The sequence below is a fragment of the Camelus ferus genome, chromosome 11, assembly GCF_009834535.1.
Source record: "Camelus ferus isolate YT-003-E chromosome 11, BCGSAC_Cfer_1.0, whole genome shotgun sequence".
Lineage (NCBI taxonomy): Eukaryota > Metazoa > Chordata > Mammalia > Artiodactyla > Camelidae > Camelus > Camelus ferus.
Genome location: NC_045706.1, coordinates 31,214,546 through 31,229,119, shown reverse-complemented (window position 1 = coordinate 31,229,119; position 14,574 = coordinate 31,214,546). Strand labels below are relative to the sequence as shown.

General features: G+C 40.0%; 1 protein-coding gene across 2 annotated transcripts in view; it reads left to right on the top strand.

Moving 5' to 3' along the window:
* Positions 1-8,315: 8,315 nt before the first annotated feature.
* The window catches only part of EXOC6 (exocyst complex component 6), a 169,221-nt gene continuing 162,962 nt past the window's right edge, over positions 8,316-14,574 (top strand). The window contains exon 1 of one of the 2 annotated variants that reach the window (XM_032491313.1): positions 8,316-8,498. In XM_032491313.1, coding sequence (XP_032347204.1) covers positions 8,398-8,498 — 101 coding nt within the window. In that variant the 5' untranslated portion in view covers positions 8,316-8,397. The remainder of the gene's footprint in view (positions 8,499-14,574) is intronic. The other variant, XM_032491312.1, reaches the window with a different exon arrangement.

Here is a 14,574-nt window from a genome sequence, read left to right as displayed (position 1 = left end):
GTTGCCACCATATGTTAATTTCCACTGATTTTCTCATTCTCATAGGGTTTTCTGATTTTTCCTCCAGTCCCTCCATTTGGCTTAAATATGCCCAGCTCCTTGCCAGCTTCTCCCTCTAGGGGGCGTGCCTGTCCCTGTCTGGAGTCATGCTAAAAGAAACTAGGATACTGGTACCTTATTCAGCCTTATTCATCAGCCTTACCAATTTCCTTGAACCATCCTTGAAGGATGGTTAATAGATCTCAATTAGTATATCAATTCCAGTGCATTGGTAGGGGTGGCCTGAATCCTCATGTTGAGGGTGGTTCTGATAAGATAGCAATGGTAGCTATGGTGTTAGGATAACGCGGTAGCAGCATCACATTGATTATATCCACACTGGAACTTTCTGTGGCCAGGCTTTGCTCATTGGACCAGCCCCGCCATGGATACCTTCTCATACCTGGAAACAGCCTGGGCTTGTTATGCCTCTTGGGGTCCTGCAGGTTTTAGTCTCTTAGAACAGGTCCTGAAGTCATAATATATCTGAACCCATTTGGGTTCAGAAATTACGATGTGTCTTGTTGCCAGAGCTGAGGCTGAGATAAGGAAATCATGGACACATTGAAAGGCAGTGCAATGTTAGTGGGAGATAGAAAAAGAGGACACATCCAAAGAAAGCCCTGCCGAGGGCTGGGGAAAATAGGAGGAAAGGAGAATTGTACACGATGACGTACCAGAAGAATATTTTGTAATTGTTTCATGATAACATGATTGTTTTACACTTGTACTCACAGATTCTCTCAGGCTCTTTTCCAAAAGCTGACCATGAAGTTTTACCAGTTCAAGAGCAAACAGGATATTGTTAATTCTTTGAGTTTAATGTTTTTAAGAATGAAAATAATATACTTTTGGGAAAGGACAGAAAACATTAAAACAGCAACAAAAACAAAAACAACAACCTAAACTATAAACACAATGAAATCTTAGGATGACATGCTAAAAAATACAACTAAATTCAGCTGTAGACCTTCTAGAATGTCCTTGCTGTTTTTATCTTCAGAAATGTCACGATTTCTATTAAATCTTATTCCACTAATTGTATTGGTAAGATCAAAGTCTAGGACTTATTAGTTTTTTGATTTTGGCCTTAGTTTCTCAAACTATAAAATCGAGATTATAATAAAACCTGTCTCAAATGGTTAAATGTATATGAAGTGCTTAGAACAGTGCCTGCCTAGTATATTGTAAATGCTCAATGAATATTAACTAATTAGCAATTATTATTACATCTAATTTACATCTGCGGTATGTATTTCAGCATAATGTATACTTCAGAGTGTTGAAGTAAATGAGTGCTCACAACAGCTTGAAATTCTGAGCAGGTGAGAAGTATTGAGTGATGTAAATTTTATTTTGGTTGCACAATATTCCGGGGAGAGGGATGTCCCTTTTTCCAAATCCTATTTACTAACGGTTCTATTTGATGCTAATGTAATTATCATGACCTCATTTAATCTCCAGTGAGACTGGTGTAGTGTGCTGCACATTGTGGATATAAAATGGAGTCCTGAGAAACTCTTCAGAAATAACGCTGGGCCTAACCGTGACTGAGGCCTGCCATGTCTGCAGCACCTCAGGAGAGTCTGGGGTCCCTGATGAGGGTGGGCTGTGTAGCTGCCAGATTTTCACTGCACATTTAAATGGTACCATTAGCTGTTTGATCTTCAATGCAACACTAGAGAAAAGTTAAAAAACATTTTTTTTTAATGTTTGGGAACTAAATATTCCAAGCAGGGGATGGTTTTGTTTATTTAGTGGTTAAGTGAATGGGCTTTGGGGCCAGAAGGACATGTGTTCAAATTTTGCCTCAATACTTCCTAATAGAACTATTGAAAGGATTTCATGAATTAGGCTTGAGATGTATTTGATGTAGTGGCTTGTACACAGCAAATGCTCATTTATTCAGTAAGTAAATATCTATGGAGCATCTACAGTGTGGCAGGCAGTGGTCTAGGATGGCCAGTGGTCTTGTGAATAGAGCAAGATCAAGACCTAGAAATTCCCTGTTCACAGGGAGCTGGCATTTTAATGACAAGTGCTAAAAATAAATTTTGAAATGGTAATAAGTGCTATGAAGAATAACAAATCAGGGTGAAGGATAGGGAGGTCCAGGGATGCTATTTTACAAGGTGGCCAGGGAGTAAATGTCAGCTATTATTATCATTACTATCATTTCATTGCATTTCAGTAGTTACACTTCTAAATCCTTTTTGCTGAGAGAAGGGAAAAAATAGAACAAATGAGAAGAGAGGGAGAAAGGGCAAAAGGCAATAAAAGAAAGCTAAATGGGGAAAGAGTGAGGAGTGGAGGATGCATTGAACAGGATGAAGAATTTAAAAACCCAACAATGAGAAGGGAATAAAGAGGAAAGAGAAGAGAAAATAGGTGGTGTTATAAGCTGGTGGTGGCTGGGTGTGGGGGAGAGGAAGGAGAGAGAGAATGGAATTCACAGAAAATACCATTGCTCTTTAATTGCTCTGTGGACTTTAAAATGTTTAGCTTTGGGATGAACAAGTTAATGGTGCTTTCACGACATCATTCTCAGGGCAAGACTAGCCACATAATTTACCGGACCAATGCAAAATGAAAATGCAGGTCCCCTTGTTCAAAAACTTATTAAGAGTTACAAGATGGTGAAGGCAGAGCATAAAGCCAAGAGCAATTGCTCAGGCCCCACCCGGATGAGCCACGGTGTCTGAGAACCTGGCACACAGCAAGCATTCAATAAAAACAGTTGTTGAATGAACAGAACCTGGGGCTAATTACTTTTGAACTTCTCTGAGGACTGGCCCATATTTCAGAAAAACTGATTTTATTTGGCTTCAATTTCAGACTTCCTTCTATTGTTCTGCTCCATGGGGAATGGAACAGATTCCTGGACACAGTTTTGTCACAGGATTCCTCCCAGGTCTGCCTGGGATTTGTTCACATTCTCCTGCATTTACAGATTGTGGCCACTTGGGGTCACTGCACCAACAAGGTAGAAACTAGAGGAACGCAGCTGTCAGGACATCCCCAAAGAGTGGCTGAAAGGCACCAACTGGGAAGGGTTAGTTTATTAGAAGCAATTTATAAAGACTGCTTGTACTTTACACTTTGACAAAGTTCTGTAATTATTTTAACAAGGGCTCTTAAATCCTTTAAGAAACATCTGAATGATATTAGCAAAGTCTTGAGAGGATAAAGATCAGGAAGTTGGCCATAGGGTTCCCAGGAGTGGGGAAGGGAATCTTTGTAGAGATGTACCCTATCCCATGAAACACGCTTTTAAAACATTAAGGTTAACATTAAAAGTTCTTGATATGTATCATTCATTTAACAAACAGTAACTGGACTGATAGTAAACACCACAGATGTCGTCCCTGTGGCTAGAAATGGAGACAATGATTTGTTTATGTGCCTCTAAGAATGAGCACTGCCTCCAAGGATAATGAACTTGCTTGACTTAGAAGCAAGATCCGGAGGGCTCATGAATCTGGAACTAAGAATCTAACCCAAATATATGGTCCCGTCTTCCCTTCCACAGCAGGAACAACTTTCAGGCAGTTTCTGCCCATCGAGCATTCAGAAAAAATGAGATTCAGGTTCAGAGCACTCTGATACAAAATTAGGCTATTTTGTTAATGATTGGAAAAAAGAAACATTTTTGTGTCTGGTTTTTATTTTTATTTTACCAAAGAGGAAGCTAAATTCTGGTCTTCCTGGTTTAATAACAAATGCCTGAGAATCCTTGTCTCCAATGCTCATGTTGAATGAGCTCTGGACTAAACATCATACATGTATAATCTCCTTTAATCCCCACACCACTTGTTGAAGTAGGGGCTATTATTGCCCCTAATTCACACTTGAAGAAACTTAGGCTTAGACAAGTTAAGTCACTCTGCCGAGGCCCCGTATGTAGTAAGAGATAAGTTGGCATTTGAACCCAAACATTTAAATGCCAGATCAAGGCAGCTGCATTCTGCAGCCTCTTTCTGAGGGAGAAGCTAACCCAAGATTGGTTTCTAGTCTGAAGACAAGTGGCTCAAAGTATAAGTTGTTAATAACTAAGATTTTATTTACAGGTTAAATCCTTACTTTGCTGGTTAGTTTCCTACTGGACACAGAGCACATCTCCTGCTAGGCCAGTCTTCCTGGATATTGTTTCCCTCCCGGGAGTTCTGAAGAGAGATTTTGGGTGGATGTCTGGAAGTCAACATCCACTGCCTGAAAAATAACTCAATATGCATATGCAGTCTTCCAATGTGCCCTGTTCCTCCCCAGCCTGCTCAGATCAGACCAACTAAGTCATTTATTCATTGGGTAAGACAACATCAGAACATTCTTCTTATCTGGCTTTTTTTTATTAACAAGAAAAACAGGAACAGCTTACTAGCTCCATTTCCTCCAACTCACTAGCTGTGTGGCCTTGGACAGTGACTTAATCTCTCTGAGTCTCAGTGTCTTTAAATTAAATGGGAAATAGCAAAAATTAGTACTAATTCAATTGCCAAATTAGTGATTAAATTAGTAAAGATTAAATTAGATAATATAAAGGGCTTAGCAAATAGTGCTCAATAAATGGCAATTACGGTTTTTATTTTGGTCTGTAGCTGAAATTCTTTGTTTTAGAGCCTTTTAGAAATGTCGCACTGTAGGCCTTTTTTCACATTAATGTGTTTATGTTCATAATTAAAATTTACATAGTTAGCTATTTAGGACATTTAGCTTTAAATTCTTAGCAAAAACTTCAGGTACTAATGGAACTGTCAGAAGTCACAGAGGGAACAAGCAGAGGCTGTTTCAGAAGGAGAAGTGGTATATGGACTTCCTTGCATCATGACTTGAATGGAGGGGAAGATACTGCCACTTCGTGGTGGGGTAATCTCTATGGGCAGGTGTTGAAACAGGCCAGGAGTGTGGAGTACCTGGCTTCCCAGAGCAGGGACATTTGGACCAGGGTTGGACAGATGGCATCAGGGTTGGAGGAGAGAAGGGGAAAAAGTAAAGAACATTCTGGAAAGGAATGGTCCATCAGGAGACAGCTGCCAAATAAGAACCTGGCCTGAGCCACACACCCTGTTCTCCTCACCTTGCTTTACTCTTCAGAACAGTGAATTCAGGGCCTGCCCATCGTCTGAGCTAAGACAGCCAGCCATTTCCTGCAGAGATAACTGGCTTTCTCTTCTCTTCATAGAACACCATGAAATTTGTCCTCTTTTCTTATGTTTTGGTTTCAGTTTCAATTTTCAAAAGGTTTATTTTCCCCTCTCAAGAGCTGAACCTGCATTTCAGATGTGCTAACACCGGGTGGTGGTGCCTCAGCTATTGAGGACACGGTCAGCTAAGAAAAAAATTTTTTTTTAACTACTCAAAAAATGATGGTAAGAAGGTCAAAACACTGGGGTTTAGGTACAGGGATCTGGCTTGGCCCAAGGATAAAATTTTAAATGACCAGAGGAAAGGATGAAGTTTATATCCTCTGACGAAAGTCCATAAATACTGTTTCTTGCACTGAAGCTCTTAATAAAGGTGAACATCAGGCGACGTCTTTTTTCTGCTGCAGATTTCCATTAAGGCAACTGAATACACTGCATTATAAGATGTTGTATTTAATGTCAACATACATACAGCAAGCTTGAAGAAACTTTACAATTTGATATTGTTCTATTCCTGTTACCAGTAACAGATTAATTAAACTCCTGCCTTATGCTCAGACCTGTTTGGAATGCTCCTTTCTAACTCATCCTGAACTCTTTCCAGTGGCTTCAGAGCTTCAGCATTGTCTGGTTTTCAAACCCCTCCAGCTTTCCTTCAGCCATGTGCAGAATTCTATGAGGAACTATAAGAAATTGCAGAATTAAAAAAAAAAAGTCATCTCTGAACTTAGACCTTAACATGATGTGAAAGTGCTGGTGGACTTGGGAAGAGATTTTTGTTTGTTTGTTTGTTTCTGCATATTTTTGCAGCATGAGGAAGTGGGATTTCCCAGAGAAGATGTGGATTCTCCTGGACCATCCAGACAGTGGAGACAGGCTTGTGATGGGGTTTCTTGGTAGAATAAGCAGTTGAATGTAGCAGTTTCCTTGGTCTTCCAAGCCAATGTGCACTGAGGTCAGACGTGTTTCAGTTCTCTGGGGGCCAACTGTCCAAAAACAAACAAAATTCAAATGTATGAAAAAGAACTAACCAAAACGGCTATTAAAACAGTTGTCTGTGGAGTGGATAAATGTGCTAAACTGAATCTAGAGTCAGTGGAGAAGTTTGTGATTAGTTAGGGGAATCTTTATGAAGGAGATAAATTTGAGTTGAAATTTCCAAGGAGGACAGAAATTTCAGGTTAATAGGAAAGAGGGCGTTTAAATATGTCAGTAATGTTTATTGGGCCCTTAGTAAGTGTGGCAGGCAGAATAATCACTCCTACAAAATGTCCACATCCTAATCCCCGGAATCTGTAACCATGTTACCTTACATGACAAAAGGGATTTTGCAAATATGGTTAATGTTAAGACTCTGAGAGAGAAGATTATTCAGCATTATATGGTTGTGTCCAACCTAATCCCATGGGTCCTTAAAAGCAGAGACTCTTTCCTGGCCTAGGTCAGTCAGAGGGAAATGTGACTACAGAAGAACAGACAGAGAGAAGCAATATTGTTGGCTGTAAAGACTGAGGAAGGGGGCCACGAGCCAAGGAATGTGGGTGGCCTCTAGAAGCTGGAAAAGGCAAGGAGATGAATTCTCCCCTAGAGCCAATGGAAAGAACACAGTTGTGCTGACACCCTGATTTTAGCCCAGTGAGACCCATATCGAACTTCTAGCCTACAGAACTAAATGATAATAAATTTGAGTTGTTTTAAGCTAAGTTTCTGGTGATTTGTTACAGCAACAATAGAAAACTAACACAATGTGGGATAGCAAAATGAGGTAGACTGTACAATCATGGTCATTTACAGATGAGGACACTGAACTATAAAGGGACTAGGTTCTTGCACAATGTCACTCAGCTGTGGGGTGAAGGAGCCAGGAATTAAATTGAGAACACCAGTCTTCAGAGCTCATGCTCTTAACTATTACACAATATCAATCTCCCAGGATTTTTGTGAGAGGAGGATGGAAGTAGTAAAGGCTTCCAGTAAAAGCTCACTGAAGGGGTGACTTACACAGCTGTATAGTACACAGCCTGGTTGACTCAAAGGGAAGCTCAGAGCCCTGGATTAATGGAGACTAGAAAATAGTTTTCCCTACAGGCTAGGTTTGTACTCTCTTCCTGATGAAGTGTCCTCAGTCTCTGCTTTGATTATGACAAACTGGTTTATTCAGTGTCCTACCAACATGTTACTAAACAGGACACTTCTACACCAGTACATTTTCTCAAGCCACCCACCTTTCTTTCCCACTTTTTCTAACGCCCACTGCTCTCAAGAGCTTCTACACCTCCTCATCCCAGCTAAAGCAACTTGGAAGCGCTTGGGTTTAAGGACTTCAGCATGAAATCACACATTGAACTGGCTCTTTCTTGTATTTTTGCCACAATGTGTTATAGTTTTATGCCATTTAATGTTTCTCTGCTTATAATTTATTTCCAAGTTGATTGGCCTCTGTGAACTCCCTGCGGACAGGGACTGGAATCCACTCAGAGAGGTCATGTTCACCAGCTGCAATCTTCTTGGTTCATTCCTAAAATAAATCTTACTCCTACACACCATCTTTCTTTCTTTTTTTAAATTGAAGTATAGTTGGTTTACAATGTTATGTTAATTTCTGGTGTACAGCATAGTGACTCAGATATATTATATATATTATATATATATATATATAATTCCTTTTCATATTTTTTCATTATAGGCTATTATAAGACACTGTATATAGCTCCCTGTGCTATACAGTAGGACGTTGTTGTTTACCTTCATTTCGCTTTTCTTGAGTACGTTTTCCTTTCTCTGACTCTCCACCACCCAGAGGACATCAGTCCTCCTTGTTAAACGTCCCCATAGCTTTCATTACAGATTGAGGGTGACTGCTGATCTCCCTCATTACTAAAGTGTCCCCAGCGCATAGCAGAGAGTATGACACAGAATACAAGAATACATGTTAAAGCCGGGCCAATTACTAGACAGCAACTAGCAGCAAGCGGCGGGGGAGAGCTGGAGGTGGCGCGTCTCCACTCCCCGGCGCCCCGTCAGCACCTTGGCTTCCCGCAGGTGTGGGCACCTGGGCGCCGGTCGCGTGTCCGCGCGTTGCCTCCCACGCCCTCCGCGCGCCCCTGCGCCGCCTGCCCCGCCCCTTTTCCCGCCTCCCCGAGCTCGCGCCACAGGCCGCTCGCCCTCGTCGTCCGCGCGGCCCCGCGCCTCGCCGGCTCCTCAGCTTCCAGCCAAGATGGCGGAGAGCGGCGAAGGTCTGGGCACCGTCCCGGAGCACGAGCGGATCTTGCAGGAGATCCAGAGCACCGACACCGCCTGCGTGGGGCCCACCCTCCGGTAAAGCTCTCATCCTCCCGGGATCTCGGGCTGCCCCCTCCAGCGGGCTGGTCAGGGGCCGGGCGGGGCGTCCGCCGCCGGCCGCGCGCGGAGCGGCCCGACAGGTGGTGCGCGCGGAGGCGGGCGGGGGCGCTTCGGGGCGGAGGGCCGGGACCGGAGCCGGGACCGGAGCCGGGACTGGAGCGGGGCGGGGAGGAACGGGCGGCCGCACCTGTCGGCACCGCCCGCCTCAGCCGCGGGAGCTGTCACTGCGCAGCCGGAGGGTGTGGCTGCCGCGGCGCCTCTGACCTCTGGAGCAGCCTCGCCTTCGCCGTCCAGAGCCGGCCCCAGCCTGGGGCTCGGGGACGCGCCTGGGGCCTCGCGTCTGCGGATCGCGGCGGGGCGGAGAGCGGCTGGGCGGAGGGCGTGGCGGGGGCGAAGGTTAACTGCCGGCAGGCGGCGTAACTGAGGTGCCGAGGCGCGCGCAGGTGGAAGCCCTGGCGCGCTGGGCTCCCGCGGGCGTGGGAGAACTGAAATTGAGCTGGAGACGCCGGCACCATCATCCGCCCCCGCGCAGCCCGAGTGGGCGAAGAGGCAGCGTGGGCTGGAGGGGAGGAGCTGACAGTCGGGGACGCGCTGGTGTGACCATCCGCTCACCCGGCAAGCCTCTCTGGAGGCTTTTTTATGAATGTTTCATTGATTTTGCACTCATTTCCCTATTAATTTTGAAAAGAATTTCCACCCTTTAAAAATAGTACTAGGTAATGAATATTCCAGACTGGGTACCTGCTGCCCTGCTAATAGAGTGTTAGCCGGCCACTACAGTGATCCATTAGATTGTGTTAGGCACTCTCTTCAAGAATGAATGCCTTTTAAATACAAGGTTTCATTTTTCACTGTGATGATAATGAAATTATTATTCAGTTAGGGAACTTGGGATTGATTGTGTCTTTATCATTATTATTTTCTTCAGGATACACTTCCTAGAAATGGAGCGATGTATGTTTGTGGACCTGTGAATGTAGTATAAAGTGAAGCCATTTCAAATTATGATGTAAATCTACCTCGCCCTGCGAATCCAGAGCCCTGGGTTCTAGGGTTACCTAATCTTACACTGATGAAGTGTGGCATGGGCAAGAGTTATTTAACTTCTCTCGACTTAGATTTTTTTGTTTTTGTTTTTGTTTTTGTGTACTGCGGAAGGTTAGGTGTTTAGGTGACCAGAAAGCAGAAAGCCCAGGACCTTAGGGACCTTGCATATTTGTAACACCAAGCATATGGTAGGCACTTAATACATTTTTGTCACACGAAGTTCCCTTTATAATAATAGTTAGTGCATTTAATTTTTAAATATAATTCTTTTCAGAAAACTGTGCACTTGGTAATGAAAGTAGAAATCATAGATTAAAAGGAAGCTTTGTTTTCCTCACTGCATGTGAAACCGAAAGAATACAGTATGTGGTATAGTTATTGGAACAGTCCATTGTTGAAAATGGCGTTGATTACGAAGGAGATGCTTCTTCTTGAGAAAATGTGCTAGGCAGTATCCTTGACAGCAGATGAAACTAACTTACAAGAAGAATTTGAAATACAGTTGGGTCTTGAACAACAAGGGTTTGAACTCTGTGGATCCACTTATACCCGGGTATTTTTTCATTAGTGAATGCTACAGTACTGCACAGTCCTCAGTTGGTTGAATCTGGGGATGCAGAACTGCTGACATGGAGGAACCCAGTGCATGGACAGCTGACTATAAGTTATGTGGGGATTTTTCAGTGCATTGAAGGGTCCACCTCTCTAACCCCCTCATTGTTCAAGGGTCACCTGTATAGTGAGAGAGTTTTTTTGGTGACACAAATGTAGAATATATGTATTCATGGTGTTATCATTCTGTTCTATTTTATTGGACATTGTGTCACCTGCTCACTTTGTTGACACCCACACTCTTTTCTTGAGTGAAATCCAGTGACTCATACTTATCCTACACATTCACTTGTCATCTCTCATTTACAAGCAGACTCTGTGCACACACATAAAAGGTGCTACTAGCAGTCCTTTCTCTTGAACAGAGTTTAAGCTACTACTGTTTTTTTTCCCTAGGTTTCACTGAGTAAAGTACTCATACTAAATTTTAAAAAATCTTTTATTATGGGAAAATTTAAATGTTTTAATTAAAAATGTTGCTGAACCACATGGATCTATCATCGAGCTTCAGTTCAGTCCCTGGCCAGTCTCGTTTTATCTTTTCCCTTTTCCACTCTTACTCACCCCGGATTATTTTGAGGCAAATCCCACACATCAGTTCCATCATAAATATTTCAGCATTAAAATTAACTTTTGTTGTTATTTCTCAATTAAATTCTGGCTGGCCTGCAGGCTTATGTTGTTTTGGTTTTAATTATTATTATTTTTCTTAGTGGCAGACTTTTTTCAGCCTGACCTTTTCCTGATTCACTTTTTATCAGATCTGGCTTCCTCCAGGAAGCCAGATGATTAAATGAGAAGCATGTTATACACTTTTCACAGGGCCTGGCATGTGATGTGGTTCTTTGGCTGTAATGGAATTAAATTAGAAGTCAATAATAGAAAACTATATGTGAATATGTGTATATATAAGTATGACTGAACTATTATGCTGTACACCAGAAATTGACACGAAGTTGTAAACTGACTATACTTCAATTTTTAAAAAAAACTAAAAAAAAAAAAAAAAAAAAAGAAAAGAAAACTATCTGGAAAATTCCCAAACTTTTTGACACTGAGTTACACACATCTCAGTAAACCATGGATGAAAGAAGAAATGAAAATAGCAATTAGAAAGTATTTTGAATGAATAAAATGAAAATGCAACATTAAGAATTTGTGGCATACAGCTAAATCAGTACTTAGAGAAAGATACAACACTAAACACCTCTACTGGAAAAGAACGATTTAAAATAATGGCTTCAGCTTCTAATTTAAACTAGAAAAAGAGCAAATGAAATCCAAAAGAGCCAAAGAAAGATGATAAAGATCAGAGTGGACATCAATGAAACAGAAAATAGAAAAACAATTGAGAAAATCAGTGAGTCTGAAACCTGGTTCTTTGAAATCAGTAAAACTGATAAACTCCAAGGGGAAAAAGGGAGAAGAAACCAATTATTGGTAATTATCAGCATCAGGAATGAGAGCTGTAACATCACTAACAGATTCTACAGATATTTAAAGAATTAATACCAATTCCATAAAAATTCTTCCAGAAAATTGAAGTGAGGGAATATTTCTCAACTCACTGTGAGGTCAACATTAACCTGAAAGCAAAGAAATTTCTAGAAAAGGAAACTATGGACCAGTATTGTTCATAAACACACATGAAAACACTTTAAACAAAATTTTGGCAAATTAAATCCACACTATATAAAAATAATCACAAATGGGATTTATTTCAACAAAGCATGCTGGTTAACATTGGAAAACTAACCAATGCAATTTACCATATTAAACTAAAAAAATTATATGATCATTTTAATAGATACATTGACAAATCTGACATTCATTCCTGAGAAAAACTCTCAGAAACTAGGAATGGAAATTCCTCAGCCTGAAAAAAGGCATCTATCAAAAACCTATAGCTAACATTGAACTTAATAGTGAAAGACTGCTTTTCTCCTAAAATCAAGAATAAAGCAAGGCTGTTCATTCTTTCAACTTCTATTCTACACCAGTTGTATTTCTATGTGCTAGCAATAAACAATCAAAAATTGAAATATAGCATAAAAGTATGAAATACTTTGGGATAAGTCTGCAAAAGATGTGAAAGACTCATGCCTGGAAACTACAAAACATTGCTAATAGAAATTAAAGAGGACCTAAATGAATGCTCACATATGCTGTATCCATGAATCAGAAGATTCAATGATAAGATGTCATTTCCCCCAAAATGGTCTTTAGATTTAAGGCAATCCCAATAAAAATCCCAGCAGAATTTTTTTCCTTTTGTGGAAATTGACAAACTGATTCTGAAGTTCATATGGAAATGCAAAAGACCTAGAATAGCCAAACTAACTTAGAAAAAGGTAAACAGAGTTGGAGGACTTATGCTACCTGGTTTTAAGATTTATTATAAAGCTACAGTAATCAAGACAATGTGGTACTAGCATCAAGACATCAGTGAAACTGAATAGAGACACTGTAAATAGATTCACACATTTGGTCAGTTAATTTTTGGCAAAGATGAAAGGCAATTCTTCAGAAAAGATATTTTTTAAATGACAGTGGTGGAATAGTTGGGTATCTGTATGCGAAATAATGAATTTTGATGTAATTTGCACCATATTTAAAAATGAACTCAAAATGGATCATAAACCTAAATGTAAAATGCTAAACTATAAAACTCCAAGAAACCATAGGAGAAATTTTTTGTGACTTTGAGTTAGGCAAAGTTTTCTTAGATACTATTACAAATGCATAATACATAAAAAAAATTGATAAATTGGACTTCATCAAAATTGAGAACATCTATCCTTCAAAGACACTGTTGAGAAAATGAAAAGACAGGCCACAGACACGGAGGAAATTTTTGCAGGTCACATATCTGATTTAAAGAAATTGCATCCAGAATGTATAAAAGAAGTCTTTGAGACTGACTGACAAGCATGTAAACAACCCGATTAAAAAATGAGTGAATGATTTGAACAGATACTTCACAAAAGAAGGTATGTAGAGGGCAAATAAACACATGGAAAGAAGGTTAATAGCATTAGTTGTTAGAAAAATGCAAATGAAAACTACACCACCATACTATTGGCATGTCTAAAAAGACTTGACCATACCATGTACCTGTGGAGTTCTGGAATAACTGGCACTCTTATATACTGCTATTGGAATTTCATAGATGCTGTTTCTCAGATTGAGGAAGGTCCCTTTTATTCCTAGTTTTGTTGAATGTTTTTACTATAAAAGAGTGTTGAGTTTTGTCAGATGCTTTTTCTACATTTATTGATACGATCATGTGGATTTTGTCTCGTATTGTATCAATATGGTGTTTCATATTAATTAACTTTCAGATGTAAACCAACCTTGCATTCATGGAATAAATCCCACTTGGTCATAGTGTATAATCATTTTTATATGTTGCTGCATCCCATTTGTCAGTATTTTGTGTAGGATTTTTGCGTGTATTTCACTAGAGATATTGGTCTGTTATTTTTTGATGTCTTTGTTTGGTTTTGGACGAGAACAGTATCTCATAGTATGAGTTGGTTAGTGTCCCCCAGTTGAGATGAATGTTTTTATTTCTTCCTTTGTTTTATTTATGTGGTGTATCACATTGATTTATTTTTTATGTTGAATCCCTCTTATATTCCTGGGATAAATACCATTTGGTCATGATGTATAAGCTTTCTAATATGTTGTTGGATTCAGTTTGTTAATATTTTGTTGAGTATTTTTACATACATATTCATAGGAGGTACTGGTCTATAGTTTTCCTTTTTTGTGATGTCTTTATCTGGTTTTGGTATCAGAGTAATGCTAGCTTCATAGAATGAGTTAGGGAGAATCCCTTCTCTTCCACTTTTTGGAAGAATTTGTCAAGTAATACTGTTAATTCTTTAAATAGATAGTAGAATTTGTCACTGAAGCCATCTAGCTTTTCTTTCTTGGAAGGTTTTTGTTTCTTGATTCAGTCTCTTGTCATAGATCTGTTCCAATTTTCTATTCTTATTGCATCAGTGTTGGTAGTTTGTGACTTTCTAGAAATTTGTCCATTTCTTCTAGGTTATCAGGTTGTTGGTATAAAATTGTTCATGGCATTCCCTTATAACCTTTTTTTTTTTTAATATCTGTAAGATTGGTAGTACTGACTTCTCTTTTATTCTTGATTTTAGTAATTTGAGTCTCTTCTTTTTCTTGGTCGATCTGGCTAAAAGTTTGTCAATTTTATTAATCTTTTCAAAGAACCAACTTTTGGTTTAATTGATATTTCTCCATTATTTTCCTATTTATTCAGTTTGTATCTAGTCTTTATTTCCTTTCTTTGCTTGTTTTAGGTTAATGTGCTTTCCTTTTTATTAGTGTGTAGTGATGGAAGGCTGGGCTATTGATTTGAGATCTTTCT